General features: G+C 35.4%; 1 protein-coding gene across 1 annotated transcript; it reads right to left on the bottom strand.

Moving 5' to 3' along the window:
* Positions 1 to 618: 618 nt before the first annotated feature.
* Positions 619 to 17,545, bottom strand: LOC133290186 (truncated transcription factor CAULIFLOWER D-like). Its single transcript, XM_061488241.1, has 7 exons — positions 17,344 to 17,545; positions 9,999 to 10,071; positions 7,495 to 7,559; positions 7,016 to 7,115; positions 1,897 to 1,935; positions 1,661 to 1,797; positions 619 to 852 (listed from the first exon to the last, which is right to left on the bottom strand). Exons 1-7 carry the CDS (start codon positions 17,526 to 17,528, stop codon positions 744 to 746), a joined length of 708 nt encoding a protein of 235 aa, XP_061344225.1. The 5' UTR covers positions 17,529 to 17,545; the 3' UTR covers positions 619 to 743.
* Positions 17,546 to 18,058: the final 513 nt, after the last annotated feature.

Raw genomic sequence — 18,058 nt, 5'->3', positions numbered from 1 at the left:
ACAAACAATCGGTGATAAGATAAGCCTACTGAGCCAAAGGTTAAATAAACTTGGAGATGTAAAACTCTTTTATCCTATGAATAGCTGGGGAAAGAAAGATAAAAGGATTGCGGGACGGACTTTTGTGTATAAAAGTACTTACCCAGTAGGGTCATTGTCATTGAAATAGGACAACTCTCAATATAACTTCCATCATGCAGCATTTTTCTAATATAACTTTTATTGAGTAGCGGTAAGTTGCTACGGGGAACGTTGGAGTTGCAGGGAACAAGAAAGAAGAGAGCTAGAAGAGAAGAAGGGAGAGAAAGAAACAAAAGGGAGAAGATTCTGAATAACTTTCCATACCTCTATTCCTTTCTCAAGCTATTTTATATACCCAACAATTTAACAAACTAGTAAAGGGAATAACAACATGCATAAAGTAAGTATTCTACTGAATTAAAAACGCAAAATGACTAAAATAGATGGGTTGTTACAGTAACTGTTTGATTCTATTACTTCAGCGCACAAAGAATGGTGCATCATTACTTTAAAAGAATCACTCATCATGAAGCAGTTACCTATATGTTCTTCCTCGATAGTAGAGACAGTATTCTCATTAATTTCAAAATATGAGGGTCACAGCCCATATAACAAGTTTGAGCAGTTATTAAACTTAGCATTTAGCTCTATTCTAACATACACAGTTGATATCTTGAACATTCATAATATATATGTGACATGCTTGACAGAATTATGTCATTCTAACTAGTTAGGTGATGCATCATCCATGGTGGCATGAGAGTATTGCGAGTAGGGGCGGTTTGAGCTTCAGCCTTTTCTTCCAGCCATGCTCGTCCTTGCAAATTCCCACTGCACCATTTTGACACTTTCATCATCTCAAACAATAATGTACACAGTTATTTGGCCAAACTAGCCTTGTCTGGGCTGCTTCATACTATGGATTGAACTTTGGCACACATTCTATAATTTACTTCTTATCACACACATGTAGAGAGTGAAATTTTCTATATATATATGCATGTTACTAACACCATTTTGTTCCAGCAAGAGAGACTAGGATCAAGTAAGGGTAGCTTCTAGTGAAATCATAAACAGTTTATATCCAGAGCTAATAAAAGTTAGCAAAGTGGGTAGCTTCTGGTGAAACAATCTGTTCTGTTGTATGCATTATTTTTTTCCATGTTTATTAATTTTTGTTGTTGAGCAATTATTTTCTTTCCAAAATTTAAAGACAGGACAGGGAGTAAGTCTTGGTATCAGAAACTGGAAATGTGCCAGGAATTGATGTATTCACTTCAAATGATGTAAAGTAACTTCAAAACTCAAAAGTATGACAATTTATATTTGATCCAAGTTGTGCAATTGATATTTAGACCATAAGATCATCACGCTAGTTCATGGTCTAAACCATTATTTTAACTTCGTTACTTACTGCAATACTAATTTTATAGTGCATGTGATTTTTTTTCCCTGCCAATAAGCTGTAGTATTGTTAAAACCGGCTTTACTGCTTAGGTTGACATTTTGGTCTCCCTTATGCTTCAACTGTATATTGCATCATCATCTAAAGTTAGAATCTACAGCTAAGATTTGACAATCAAAAATGTTCCTTCTCTATATAAAATAGCTGCTTAGTAGAGAGAAGCAAGATAAGTACCTGAGAGTTAGAGAAGGAAGTAGTGTTTGTGATGGTAATAGCTCTGGAGAACATAGGTTGACAGTGGATGGATTTTGGCCCAGGTTTTCTGGGCAGTTGTGTGGATGCTCAGTAAAAGTCTTCTCTTTCTCCTTCATCTACTCATAGATGCAATAAAAATTACTTTTATTAATCCTTTCTTGTCTATAAGATTTAGATTGAAATGTTACTAGTGGAATATGTGGATTCTTTTCTACCTTTGCTAGCTTTCTGTTTTGCTCCTCCAATGCCCTTGCCTGTCATACACAAACCAGAAATTTATCTTTATAAATCCCAAGTGTTTTTATGCAGAAACATTCTTGGATTAGTAAGAAAACTAATTTCATTACACAAGCAGAAAATTAATTTAAAAAGTAGCACAAAAGTCAAAGAATTAAGTAGAAATAATTACATTTAAGATTACTTCAAGTAATGTCATACCATTTCCTTCCTTCTGAAGGATAGTACAAATTATATATGACTTTGATTTAACATGTCCTTGTCAGTGCACATGAAATTCAGTTTCAAACTGGTATATCATGTTGGGTTTTTTAAACTTTATTTGAATAAAAGAAAATAGAAAATGAAAGGTTTTTTTGGTGAAGAGGTGTGTCTCTTAGGAATTTGTTAGTGGACATTAATGAGTTTAAAGTTTCTAAGAAGTAGTCATTAATGTGTTTAGATTTCCTAAGTTAGTCATTAGTATTTCTAGTTATTTGCTATTGTTTTTAAATAGTACCATGTAAATCATTTGAATGAAAGGCTTGAATGTTAATGATATACAAAGAGGTATATTCAGAGAACTCCTTGTGTGTTTTAAGTGTTTGAGAGAAACACCATTAGAGGATCTGCGATTCACAAATTGGTATCAGAGCTTGAGTTATGGAGAGTGTGAGCACTTCCAGTATGTCGTTGCCCCGCCTGACAAAGGCGAATTACGTGAATTGGAGTATCCAGATGAAGGCGTTGCTCGGATCCCAAGATGCTTGGGATGTTGTTCAGGACGGTTTTGCTGAACCTGCAACCACTGCAGGATTTACAGTAGCTCAAACCAAGGCGTTGAAAGAGACGCGTGCTAAGGACAAGTCAGCCTTATACACGCTTTTCCGAGCTGTAGACGAGTCCGGATTTGAGAAGATAGCAGGAGCAACGACGTCTAAGGAAGCATGGGACATCTTGGAAAATGTCTATAAAGGTGCTGACCGAGTAAAGCAGGTCCGACTTCAAACTCTACGTGGCGAGTTGGAAGGCATGAAGATGAAAGATTCAGAGGGTGTATCCGAGTTCATCACCCGTGTTCAAGCCGTGGTGAATCAGTTAAAGCAGAATGGTGAGGAATTATCTGAGACTAGAGTTGTTGAAAAGATTCTCCGGTCGTTGACAGACGACTTCGAAAACGTGGTATGTGCAATTGAGGAGTCGAAGGACTTGGCTACGCTTTCTGTTGAAGAGCTAGCAGGTTCCCTTGAGGCGCATGAGCAGCGCAAGAAGAAGAAAAAGGAGGAGTCGCTGGAGCAAGCACTCCAGACAAAAGCAACCATTAAAGATGAGAAGGCGCTCTATTCACAAAATGTCCGAGGTAGAGGTCGTGGACGAGCAGGACGTGGAAATGGCCGTGGTGGTCGTGGCCGAGGTCATGAGGTGAGAAATGAAGAAAGAGCTGAGTCGAGTCAGAGAGGAAGAGGACGTGGCCGAGGTGGAAGAGGTCGGTGGTCAAATCAAACAAATGTGGCATGTTACAAGTGTGGCAAGTATGGCCATTACTCAAGAGATTGCAACTCGGACAAGTGTTACAACTGTGGCCGAGTTGGGCATTTCGCTAAGGATTGCCGAGATGAAAGAAGAGTTGACGAGGCTTCAAACCTCGCCGTAGAAGGAGATGGAGGAGTTCTTATGCTAGCCCATGGTGAAACCAGTTCAAAGAATGAGACGGAGTGGTATTTGGATACCGGTGCCAGTAACCACATGTGTGGTTACAAACACTTGTTTAAGGAATTGAAGACGGTGGAAGCCGGACATGTCTCTTTTGGAGACGCGTCCAAAATTGAAGTAAAGGGCCGGGGTACGATCTATTTCTTGCAAAAGGATGGACGAGTTGGTACAATCCGGGACGTGTATTACGTGCCCGAGCTCAAAAGTAACATATTAAGCATTGGACAGCTGATGGAGAAGGGTTACTCGGTTCTAATGACAGACTGAGTTCTACTGTTGAAAGACAAACAAGGGCGTCTGATAGCCCGAGTTCAGATGGAAAAGAACAGAATGTACAAGCTGAGTCTAAGGAGCATGGAGGTTGGCTGTCTGCAAGCCGGGGTAGAAGATAAGATGGACTTGTGGCATAGACGGTTTAGACACTTTCATTATGGTGGTCTGACCGAGATGATGAAGAAGGACATGGTAGTGGGACTACCGAAGATTAATTCTGAAGGAAGATTTTGCGAGGACTGCGTATTGGGAAAACATGCGAGAAGCCCATTCCAAAGGATGGCGAGATACCGAGCTAGGCAGCCTCTGGAGTTGATACATACCGACCTGTGTGGACCCATTACTCCGGGGTCCTTCAGTGGTAAGAAATATTTTGTAACTTTTATTGATGACTTTAGTCGAAAGACTTGGGTATATTTTTTGAAGGAAAAATCCGAGGTGCTAGAGGCATTCAGGAGTTTTAAAACAATGATAGAGAATGGTACTGGAAGATACATCAAGTCGGTCCGCTCAGACCGAGGTGGGGAGTACGTGTCAACAACTTTCAAGAAGTATTGAGAAGAACATGGGATAAGGCGGTTCCTGACCGCTCCGTACTCGCCCTAGCAGAATGGAGTAGCTGAGAGAAAGAACCGGACTATCCTGGATATGGTCCGATCTATGCTAAAAACGAAGAACATGCCAAAGGAGTTCTGGGGAGAAGCCGTGCAATGTGTCGTGTACGTGCAAAACCGATGTCCGCACTCAAGTGTGAATGATAAAACTCCACAAGAAGCATGGAGTGGTCTAAAGCCATCAGTGGCTCATTTCAAGATTTTTGGTAGTGTTGCGTATGCACACATACCGGATCAATTGAGGACAAAGCTAGAAGATAAAAGTAAGAAGTATGTGTTTATTGGCTATGATGAGAAGACGAAGGGGTACAAGTTGCTGGACCCCGTCAATAAAAAGGTGTTGGTGAGCCGAGATGTAAAAGTGAATGAGGAAGATGGATGGGACTGGAGTAGTCCATCCGGGGTCAATGTGGAACCCAGACTAAAATCAATTGAGGTCGGACAACTTTCGACCCGGATTCCTGAGAATCCAAATGACTCAGATAGTGATGAAGAGCAGAGACAACCGAGATTGAGGAGTCTACAAGATTTGTATGATTCCACCAGTGAAGCACACTTGGTATGTCTGTTGGCAGATTCTGAAGAAGTAAGCTTTGAAGAAGCAATCCGAGATGAGAAATGACAATCAGCCATGGAGGAGGAAATAAAGGCGATAGAAAAGAACAAGACGTGGGAGTTAGCCGAGCTGCCCAGAGGAAGTCGGCTCATTGGTGTGAAATGGGTCTACAAGAAGAAAATGAACGCTAAGGGGGAGATCGAAAGATACAAAGCCCGGCTAGTGGCGAAAGGGTATAGGCAGAAGGCTGGCATTGATTATGACGAGGTGTTCGCACCCGTAGCAAGAATGGAGACAATCAGGCTGTTGATCTCTCAAGCAGCCCAATTTGGATGGCCGATCTATCAGATGGATGTGAAGTCGGCATTCTTAAATGGAGTACTCGAAGAGGAGGTATATCTGGAACAACCTCCGGGATTCATGAAAGCCGGACAAGAAAGAAAAGTGTTGAGACTGAAGAAAGCTTTGTATGGATTGAAGCAGGCCCCAAGAGCCTGGAACACAAGAATTGACAATTACTTCAAGAAGGATGGACTTGAACAATGTCCATATGAACATGCATTATATGTGAAGAAGAAAGGAGGTAAAATTCTACTTGTTGCTCTATATGTTGATGATCTGATTTTCTTGGGTAATGATGAAGGGATGATTCAAGATTTTAAGAAGAAAATGACGAAGGAGTTCGAGATGACGGATCTCGGTCTGATGAGGTATTTTCTTGGTCTGGAGGTCAGACAAGACAAATCCGGGATCTTCGTCTCTCAGGAAGCCTATGCAAAAGGAATTTTAGAGAAGTTTAAAATGACAGACTGCAACCCGGTTTCAACGCCAATGGAACCCGGGTTGAAACTTTCAAAGTATGATGGAGGAGAGAGAGTTGATCCGAGTTACTACCGAAGTCTAGTTGGAAGTCTGAGATACTTGACGTGTACGAGGCCGGATCTGTGTCTGAGTGTTGGGATCATAAGTCGATTTATGGAAGACCCGGGGTACACTCACTGGAAGGCGGCTAAGAGAATTCTGAGATATGTGAAGGGAACAATCTCACAAGGACTTCATTACTCGAAGTCGGACAAATACAAGTTGACGGGTTATTCAGACAGTGATTGGTGCGGAGATGTTGATGATAGAAAGAGCACGGCTGGCTATGTGTTTTTCATGGGAAACACGGCTTTCACGTGGGTGTCAAAGAAGGAACCCATTGTGACCCTGTCTACATGTGAAGCCGAGTATGTTGCGGCATCTTGGTGTGTTTGCCATGCAATATGGCTAAGGAATTTACTAAGCAAGCTGGAGCAAGGGCAAGTCGGCGCAACCGAAATCCGAGTTGACAACAAGTCTGCGATCGAGTTAGCAAGGAACCCGGTAAATCATGAGAGGAGTAAGCATATTGATGTCAGGTTTCATTTCATCCGAGATCAAGTCAAAGAAGGAAAAGTGGAGCTCACTCATGTTGCAAGTCGAGATCAAGTTGGAGATATTTTTACAAAGCCCCTGCCGACGTTGTTGTTTGAAAATTGCAAGAAGAAGATGGGAATGAAGGATGGTAGAGATATTAAAGTTTAAGGAGGAGTTTTGTTGGGTTTTTTAAACTTTATTTGAATAAAAGAAAATAGAAAATGAAAGGTTTTTTTGGTGAAGAGGTGTGTCTCTTAGGAATTTGTTAGTGGACATTAATGAGTTTAAAGTTTCTAAGAAGTAGTCATTAATGTGTTTAGATTTCCTAAGTTAGTCATTAGTATTTCTAATTATTTGCTATTGCTTTTAAATAGTACCATGTAAATCATTTGAATGAAAGGCTTGAATGTTAATGATATACAAAAAAGCATATTCAGAGAACTCCTTGTGTGTTTTAAGTGTTTGAGAGAAACACCATTAGAGGATCTGCGATTCACATATCAATACATTCTGTTACTAGAGAATTTTTTATGTTATTCAATGTCCATATGCTTCTCATTTTACAAGCCATGCAGTCTTGCTCTTTAGAGATGTGTCAAGCTGTTGCTCCAAACTCTGAAGCTCTCTCATACTCATGGGATCCAAATCATGTCCCACGAAGTTCCTATATTGAAAATGATATAAGAAACTATATATCATTCTTTCCATGATACAGTTTATCTTGAAGCATCTAACAATGTAACTAGCCCTGTCAAGGGTCTGATTTCCAAAGTGGATGAATATCATTTAGTAGATGAATTGTGCTCAATAAAAAAGAAAACACTAGCAAATATATTAGGGTATTATTCTTATGTTGGGCTTTGAAAATCCCAAATGATTTTTGAAAAATGTAAATTACTTTCAAATGGTGTTCTTTATAAAATGAAATAAGAATGCAAAAGGATGGCAAGACTCAATCTGAGTGTGTAGCATCGTGCCAATTGTCATAACATGAAGTAATTTTAAAGTATCCTCCAAATCAACATGAAATCCAAAAGAAGTACCTTAAGTTTCTCTCTAAGACTTCAACTTTGGCGGTGAGCTTGATGTACTCGAAAGACCAATTTCCCTATAATCAGTTGATCTTCAATCATTATTGATTGACTAACATGGAAAGGTAAATTCATATTCACTTTTGTTCATTATATGTGTAAAAGGACACTTCCCAGTTTGACCAACCGGGATTATTTCAGTACCTTTTTTTTTTTTTTTTTTTCATGGATACCACTACCTTGATGGATATGTAATTTGGTTTAAACCAAAAACATTATGAAACTTGAAATCTAGACTCAATTCTAATTTGAAACTAAATTGAACCAAATTTGATAACCCAATAATCAAAAAAGAAGCTAAATCTTTTGAGTGAGTTTACCAAAGATCTATTTGAATCTATTCTGTATATTTTTGTATTTGCCAAGTTCTTTTTTTTTTTTTTTGGAGATCATTTGCCAAGTTCTTTTACCCCATAGCAAAGGCAATTGGAAACCTGCAGAGTCATTAACTTTCTATTTCCCTAAAAGTACATTTTCTGTCTGAAATATTCATTTTTCTCTGTATTATTAAAGTAAGTAATTTATTGCAACAAGTATAGGATTGTGCTGACTAGCGTATGAATATTATAGCTTGAGAATCTCATATAATACATTGCATACAAAACAAAAGCAAAAAAGAGGTTTGCTGTGTAAGAAGACTTAATCCAAATGCCATCTACCTCATAAAACATTTGGATTGACTTGACACGACAGGTTCTAATTGAACCTAGGAACATGCACACATAATGGCTCGAAAGTCTTTGTGAAATTATTTTTGATACTTTGGGATGCATAATAATGCACAAAAAAGAATCGAGACAAGAATCTAGCATATGCTACAAATTTGATTATATTAATTATTTGTGCTTTAAATTTTTATATGCAAATAATTTATAAATATATACATATATTTCCTTTTTTAGAATTTAGATAATAATATGGTATTATAAAAAAAATGAATTATATTTTTATATATTGTTTAATATTTTCATGAGATAAATCTTACATTTATTTTGAACGATTATTGTTGTCAAATATGAAATTTTGACACTTCAGTTAAAATCTTTTGTGATTTGGTCATTTTATACACATTCAATGATAAATTATAATTTTTTCAAAAGTAAAGAAACATATTTGTATTGTGTTATCAAATGCAACTATGTTCTTAGGAATAAAAATAAATTGTGCTATCAAACTTTTACCCGAGATTTCTTCCTAGTCACAGAAATGGAAAAAAATATATATTTCTAAGAGAATCTTCAAGGAAGAGAATGATTTATTATTATGCACACCCGAAAAACATATAAATTGGCGTAGAAGGAATGATAGCAATTATCGTAATTTTAAATTGCAGTTGCAGTTGTAGTAGTGTTGTAATTACATATATATTCTTTCTTTCTTTTTTATTATATAATAATGTAAATTAAACACATAACCTAATATAAATTACTCAAACCACTCACCACTAGACCAATCATAATGGCTTACATATATATTCCTCTGATATTGAACAAGTTATTGAACAAGTTATTATGTTCTTTGTTATCCTCATCAGTGTTGTTAAAACCGGACCGGCCAGGCCGGTCCGACCGGTTGGCCCAGAAACCAGCCCATCAACTGGTCCGATGAAAGTGCCCAGCAATAACTTACCACTAAGCTGAGTTTGTTTGTTAGTTAATATGCACTATTTAATATATATATATATATATATATATATATATATATATATATATGGGTCAGGATCATTTTACACCAGTGTAAGTTACACTCCCAATCTTGTCCAATGATTCCAGTTATATCTAAGGGCTCTAATTTTTTAGTATTATGAGCCATTGGATACAAGTGGATCAATGGTCAAGATTGGGTGTAAGACTTCTAACTCTTACACCGGTGTAAGAATATCCTGCCTCTATATATATATATATATATATATATATATATATATATATATATATAATTTAATAGAATTAATTCAAAATAGCATTCAGTGAGAATTGAACCCTTATTACGAAGATATAAATTATAGTTTTTACCACTAAACTACATTTGTTCTTAATTCACTTGCCTATTTAAAATATTTATTATATAATTGAGTATAAAATATAAATTTATATATATATGCGGTTCATGCGGTTGAATCAGTGACCCACTGGTTGAACCAGTGAAGCACTGACCCAGTACCCCGACTGGGTCGATCACCGGTCTGAATTTAATAACATTGATCCTCATCCTTATTGCTAGCTGTTTTATCCTCATCCTTATATAATTTTTTCTCCCGAGCTATCCCATTCCTTCTTTAATATGCATAGAATATCAATAGCTTATGAAAAACCTAAAGCTTCTTCATCCTTACCACCCCATATGCACAGTTAATAAGTATGAAGGAAAAGACATAGAAGGACAAATAGCTACTTCTTGCTTTACGTATTAGGAAGCTAGTATTAAGATGTCAATAGAAATTATGTTTCTGTAAGTACCTGTGATTCATTGTTAGCTCCAGAGAGTTCTGTATGAGTTTGTCTCTCGTATCGTTCCAGTATGTCTTCCATGCTGTTCCACAAGTCAAAATGGGAAACCATAAAACAAATAAAGAAACTTGAATACTCATAACATTATTATTATTATTATTTCTGTATGAACTCAAAAATGCAGGGGAGATTCGAGAGGAACATTATATGTATTTTTTTTTAAGATATTCCAATCGGTTCATCGCTTCGTGATTAATTTGATTCGGGGCGGGTTCCACGATTTAAGACTTTAAATCCCTTCAATGGAGAAGATCGAACACATATGCTCTCACCTCCACCTGCTCAGTTCTCTAGCGCTAACTGAGCTACCATCATTTGGTGAACATTACATGCATTTAATATATGAATATAGGATTTCAGAGAAATGGTTTAAGCAAGGGCATGCGAGATTAACTTGGGAGTGGATGAAAGCTATATTAATACTGAATTGTCGCCAAAAAATAAAATGAAAATGTACTAAACTAGAATTGAAAGAAATCATATCTAAAATTTTATGTTCACACATTATACCAATGTTTTAGAAACTAAATCAGACTGGTTAGCTGAACTAGTCAGGTTATAAATCGGCTATTGTTTTTTATTCGAACATTATCCTTCTCAACCACAGTTCGTCATACATTCAATCGGCTGAACTAATCAAATTTTGACCTCCACTTTTTTGTTTGACTTTTGAATCATAGCTTTGTGTTTACGATGTTTCTTGACATATTTGGACTAATTGGTTAACTCAGGCTGCATCAGCATGTGAATTTTACTTATCTATTGTTAGAGTTGGCTAAGAGGGAATTGTGACTAGTTATTATGTTAATACTGCTCGTTCTCAAATATCCAACAAGTGCAATACAAATTCTTCAAGTGCTGAAATGCTTTCTTGTGAGAGATACAAGATGATAGATGGAAGCAATGAAATTGACACAAAGTAATTTTAGAACTTTATAAAGTATGACTTGTAAAAAACGTATAATGCAATCACACACACTCACCCTATTTTGGTCTGTTAACAAACATTCTGTTTCCTGGTCCTATTTTTCGGTAGAAATATTTTTATTTTATTTTTATTTTTGTGCTAAGGAGGTTTTGGTAAAAAAAAAATAAAAATGTTTGCTAACACAAATATTTCTATTTCCAGTGGAGAGAATATGAATTTGATAAATAGTATGTATTTAATTCTCATAACACATTGCATGCATGATGTATACATTTGATAAATAATGTGTCTGGAGATATAAAAAAATAAAAAGAAATGGTTTTTATGTGTTGGAGATATCAAAAGAGGTAAATTAGGGGATTTGATTAATTATAATCATGTATCAAGTATAGCCCATGAAGAAGGCAACAAATCATCTGATTTCTTTGATGGTGAGCAAAATCATTTGGCCCAATTATTGTATCACATATTATTTATATTAAAGGGAATTCCTCTTCTTGATTATCACTGAGAGGGGTAGAAAATTATTAGCGTGGACGTAGGCCTAATAGCTGAACCACGATAAATTGTGTCTTTTTTTTAATATGGTATCAAGAGCTAGTTTCGAAATCCCAAAATTACCACTAATTTTTTTTTTCATTTTTTCTGAATTACCCTCCCCTCTCACCCAAAATTACCTTTTTATTTCCCCTTTTCAAAATTACCCTCCCCTCTCATGTTTGGTAAGGTTCCTTTGTTCAGCAAACAATTGCCGGCCACCTAAGAGTTGTCACGCTCCAGCAAATAGCTTTGTTCATCATTGTCATGTTGTCGTTCGCTTCTATAATGTCGCACTGCCAGCACCTTCCATTGTCTCGCTGTACTTGCGCTCATTTGCGCCCTGTTTCACCAGATGTAGCAACCCATTCTTGATTTGCCTGAAGCCGAGATATCCACCTCTAATCCACCAATTGTAATACAAGATCAGCCTATAACCATCAGCTGTAATACATGATCAGCCTGTGCGTAGGTTCACCAGAACCATCAGACCATCAACCAAAATAATTAAAGGACTATGTCTCTATGGCTGTCACTTACCCTATTCAATATTATGTCTATCTTGACTATGTTTCTAATGGACACAAGGCATTCCTAAGGGCCATTGACAAGTATAATGAACCTGCCACCTTCAAAGAAGCAAAATTAATTCCAGAATGGCAAACAACTATGAAGGATGAACTTGTTGCTGTTCATGAAAACTACACTTGGGAAATTGTTACTCTTCCCAAAGGCAAACACATTGTTGGTTGCTGGTGGATTTATGACATCAAATATCAAAGTGATGGGTCCATTGAGCGACACAAAGCTCGACTTATTGCTAAAGGGTGCACTCAGACTTATGGTGTAGATTACACAGAGATCTTTGCACTGGTAGCAAAAATGAACACAATGAGGGTCCTTATGTCAGTTGCAGTTAATCACAGATGACCACTCTTCCAAATGGATGTCAAAAATGCATTTTGCATAAAGAACTTGACGAGGAGATCTGCATGGATCTACCTCCAGGTCACCTTCTTGAATATCAACCTGGTAAGGTGCGCAAACTAAAGCGAGCAATTTATGGCCTGAAGCAATCTCCTCGTGCCTAGTATAGAAAGTTAAGCAAAGCACTCACTACATTTGAGTTCTTCAAAAGTAAGTTAAATTATACCTTATTTATCAAACACGGGGCTGGAAATACTATTGTTGTCCTTATCTATGTAGATGATATAGTTATTTTAAGGAGTAATATGACCAAGATATATAAATTGAAGAAGTATCTCAATATTACCTTTGACAATAAATACTTGGGGCGCTTAAAGTATTTCCTTGGAATTGAAATTGTTGAATCTAATAAAGGGTTATTCATCTCAAAAAGGAAATATGTATTGGATCTCTTGAAAGAGACTGGTAGGTTGGCATCCAAATCGGTTGATACTCCTATGGAATATAAGGGTAAGTTTGAAAGTGACTCAAATCCTCTATCTGACTCAAGACAATTTCAGACACTTATTGGTAAGTTAATCTATCTAACCATAACCAGATAACTTATATTCGATAAGCTACGTTATTCAATTCCTGCACAAACCAATATAAGATCACATGAATCTAGCATATTAGATACTTAGATACTTGAAGTCTTATCTAGAAAAAAGGCATATGGTTAAAAAGGAACAACCACACTGATATTGTTGGGTATACTGATGTTGATTAGGTTGGTAGCCCTCATGACAGATGATCTACCTCAGGTTTCTGCACCTTTGTTGGAGGCAATCCTGTAACTTAGAAAAGTAAAAAAAAAAAAGCATAGTAGCTCATTCCAATGCAGAAGTAGAATAACATGTTATGGCCTCAACCACCAATGAGCTTATTTGGCTCAACGATCTCCTGTTCGATATCACCTTGAAGAAAATGGAGTTCCCTATATTAAGTTGTACTGTGATAAGCAGTTATTCATATCGCATCCAATCCAATGAACGATCGAGAGAACTAAACACATTGAAGTGGCCTACCATTTTGTTCGAGAAAAGGTTCAAGCTAAGATAATTGAGACACCATATATTCGAAGTAAAAACCAATTATCTAACATGTTCACAAAGGCTCTTCGTAAGAACTCCTTTCAAAACATCATTACCAAGTTGGGCTCGATTGACATCTTTTCCTCAATCTGGAGGGAGGGGGTGTTGGAGATATCAAAGGAGATAAATTTGGAGATTTGATTGATTGCAATCATGTATCAAATATAGTCCATGAAGAGGGCAACAAATCATCTGATTTCTTTGATTGTGGGCAAAATAGTTTCGCCCAATTATAGTATCACCTATTATTTATATTGAAGGGAATCCTCTTCCTTGATCAACACTGAGAGGGAGAGAAAATTATCAGTGTGGACATATGCCTAATGACTAAACCACGATAATTTGTGTCTTTTTATTTTTAATATTCTGTCAATTTGTGTTCCTTAGCTACTGGTTCATTCTCTGAAACAGAAAAATAAATCGTTTTTATCAACACCATTTCTAATTATTTATGTTCTCCAAACTAAAAAAAAAATGATTTTTCTTTTGAAATATTATGCACATTAGTTAGAGAAGTATATAAATCATTGATGGGCCTTCACTTAACAACTTAAGCTTTTGGGTTGAAATGATTCTTTACATAGTATCAGAGCCTCGGTGTCCCGGGTTCAATCATCGTTGCCCTCTATTTTCTTTGTGAAATTTCTTAGCACAAGTAGGTGGGCTTGTGCACTATCCACCCTTATGCCCAATAGGCTCTAGTGTGATGAGGAGTGTTAGAGAAGTATATAAATTATTGATGGACCTTTACTTGATAGCTTAAATTTTTTAGTTGAAATGGTTCTTTACACACACCTTAAGGGAGCTCATGGAAGGAAAACAATTATTAATGAACTAAATGAAAATTAACTATAATGAGTGAGATTAACTTGATTTCCTAACCCAAAAACTTAACGTTAAATTCATGAGTTCTTTCACTTATATATGGTCTTCACTTAGGTAATTTCTAGCTAATATAAAATTTTAGCCACACCCTCTCAAGTGTTTTTGGTTATATTTGATACAGTGATTAATGAATAATGTAAAAATTTAATTATAAGAAGAGTAAATGTTAGTGAAATGTAATATCAACATTTGGAGTTAAATAAATTGTTATCTAGAATAATAGATGAGCAAGGAAGGAAGTAGTATTTTACCTTATAACCCGTAGAAAATTCAAAATTCATGATAGAAAAAAAGATAATGGATAAAATAAAAACTATAGAAATTAAGATATTTTCTAAGAGATGTAATCCAGACTAATACCCCTCGCCTAAAGATCCTACATAAAGAGTAGCCATATATATTAAGATATTTTCATCTCATGCTGCATATATGCATAATCATTGATAAACATAATTACTAATCCTGGGAAGAGAATCAAGTGGTGGAGAAAAACAAACCTTTAGCGCATTTATAGGATGTAGTAATGATTAGAGATTAGAAAGAGAATTCAATTAACCTTTATTTATAATGCCTTTCACTCAGGAATTCCAATAGGAATTAAAATATGCACATTTAGTACAATATGTTATGCAAATTGTACTACTTTCGAATAATCTAATATTCTCAGTTATCATAATGAAATTATATAAAGAGAAAAATATTTATTCACTTGAAATAATCTTATCTCATGTCATACCAAACCTACATCATTTTCGGTGTTAAGAGAATTAATTAAAAGTATTTTGAAGTATTAGGAAAATTAATTAATGAAAAGTGTTTTAGTATTTTTTATTTATTTATTTATTATATGAATTTTACCAGAACACCCTTCGTTGATTCTCGTATGACTCAAAAGAAAGGTCATCTCAGGTGACTCGATAAACCCTTATATAAAACAGAAAAGGCTAGTTTGCGCTATCCATTTCACTACAGTGTCTAGTTTTTGGGTTTTAAGAATCAGGACGAAGAAGAGGCAAAGGCAATATGTTATTTTCTGTTTGTTTTATAGTTTTATTTAAGGGTTATATTACTCTTATGTAATAGGAGATATATTATCTCATGTCATAGATACAATCATGTAGTGAGCTCCATTATTTATTAAAAAGAAAAAAGAGAAGCACAGAAATCGATGGATCTGTAGGAAGTTATACTATCTCATGTAACATGAGAGTAATATAACCCTTTATTTAAAGGATGAAGGGATAAGTGGGAATTATCGATCATGACCTAGAGAAAAAATCAACTGACTCAGACTTTAAACTCCTACAAAGAGATAATTGAGCTCTCGGGTGGGATCCATTATATCTCTCTTGTCATTAATTATCTTCCAATCATTATTAAACAAATAATATGCAATGCAAGTATCAAGCTTAAAAGCATTCATCTGAAAAAAAGAAAAAGCCTTCGTCTATAGTCATAGACATAGAAAGGTCAACTGATGTAATTTTAATATTTTTAATTTGTAACAAACTATTCTCCCTTTTACCATTATTTGAGGACTCAAAGTCATCATACTGTTCATCCAAATGCATGGAATTACAATTTTATACTCCTATCAAATCCTGCATAGTTTTTCTGAATGCATGTTCGTTATTAGCTAAGTTTTAACTCAATAAAAATGTTCATGAACGCATTCATAGGGTATGGGGGGAAAATTAGTATCAATTGATTCCACAACATGTATATATGAAAGGTTGTTATTGAACATGTTAATCTTAACTTCTTATTATGTTTGGGGAAATAAAAATTATAATGATATTAATATTTAAAAAGAGAACTGAAGTACTAAAATGTCATAATAATCATTTATGAGTTTTTAATTATTATTTTTTACTTAAAAGTTTAGAGAGAGAAGTTGTTTCATCTAAGAACCACGACATGTCGTAGGTCTCAATGAAAACTTATGGTGACACTTAGAAATGATATGCCTCTAAATTTTAAATTTGTATTAAATGATTTGGATGAATTATATTTGGATTTATAAAAGAACAAGAGCTTTTGGGAAAAAGAAAAAAGTCTTAATCCGCATGGCCAAGCCCAGACTCCTTTGGCAGTTATTCTCTGACTACTTTTGTAAAATTCTTAAACACAAAAGAAACAAAATCATATCTTGACCTACTCTTCCAACAGTTATATATTAATTTGTTAGGTAGATTTTAATTGTGTATTTATAGAAAAATAACAAGGTGAATGACTTGATATATATATATAAAAGCATGACAACATATATGTATTAATTTTGGTGGAGACGAAAGGCTCTGTCATGTCAAACATCTAAAGACATTTTTATAAAGTAATAAAGAAATCTTCCATTATGTCTTATGAGAAAACTGTATGTCACGAAAGAAAGGGTAGGATAGAGAAATACGAGTATATGTGTTACCAGACCAAAAATAGAGAAAAAGAAACTTGGCGTAACGAATTTCTTCTATTTCAGATTTTTTGAAACTTGGTTAGTGCTATTTCAGATAGTTAGGGATAGATAAGGGATGAGAAACAGAAAATATTAAGAAAAGACGAAGATGAAGAAGAGCAAGAAGATGAAGAGCACTAGGGTAGAGAAATATGACGAAGTTGTATATACTAAGAAAAGACGAAGATGAAGAACACTAGTATATATCAGAGAGAATTATGAAGAGCATAAAAATTATATTATATACACGGTTAACCTATTAGCAACAAGAAAAAAATTAGGATGCTAATAAAAATTTTATTAACAAGATAATTGATAGGGAAAAAAAAAAGTGGATCCAAAACAACCAAAAGCATATACAAACCCAAAAGGAAGCTAGAGAAGAAAAAGAAAGTGAAATTCATATCTGAAGCAGCAAGTATAAACACCAACCTGGTTTCAGATGAATACTCAAAAAGTTTGCCTTTGGTAGAGAACATAATCAAGGCTACTTGAGCATCACAGAGCACAGAGATTTCATGTGCTTTCTTGAGAAGTCCCGTTCGCCGCTTGGAAAATGTTACTTGCTGGCTGGTTTTGTTCTCGATTCGCTTCAGTTGAACCCTACCTCTTCCCATCTTGGTGTTTTTTTAACTACTCAATTCTTTGTCTACTAAGAAAGCATAATCAAAATTAGCCCAGAAAGATAAGAACTAGAAAGAATACATATAAAGTAAAGAAATTTTGTATAAAGAAGGAAACCCTAGGGAGCTATAGGAAGGACTAAAGAGTGTTATTCACCTGGAGGAAGACTTTGAGAGAGAAAGAAAGAAAAAAAAACATGATAGCAAAAGAAATGGAAGGTGTCTAATAATAGCATAGCATGGGGATTTTTCAATTTTTGTGCATCCAAAAATAGGGAGTAAAATTGTAAATGAAAGAAAAGAAAGGAAATGAGAGAGAAAGGAAGTGACAGAGAAAGGACAGGAAAATAAAAATGAGAATAAACTTTGAAACGAATGGAAGAGAAATGACAGGGGTGAAACTAGGTTTGGAATGGTACGAGGCGTTGTCGAATTGTGATTGGGTGAGAGAGTTAAGGTACGATGAGTTGTCGAGTTGGAATTGGAGAAGAGGAATATCACCAACATATGTGAGATATTGACAT

Source organism: Gastrolobium bilobum, unplaced genomic scaffold (assembly GCF_033153095.1).
Source record: "Gastrolobium bilobum isolate Gb01-03AN ecotype WA unplaced genomic scaffold, APGP_CSIRO_Gbil_v1 utg17055, whole genome shotgun sequence".
In the NCBI taxonomy this organism is placed as follows: domain Eukaryota; kingdom Viridiplantae; phylum Streptophyta; class Magnoliopsida; order Fabales; family Fabaceae; genus Gastrolobium; species Gastrolobium bilobum.
This window is presented reverse-complemented; position numbering and strand designations above follow the sequence as displayed.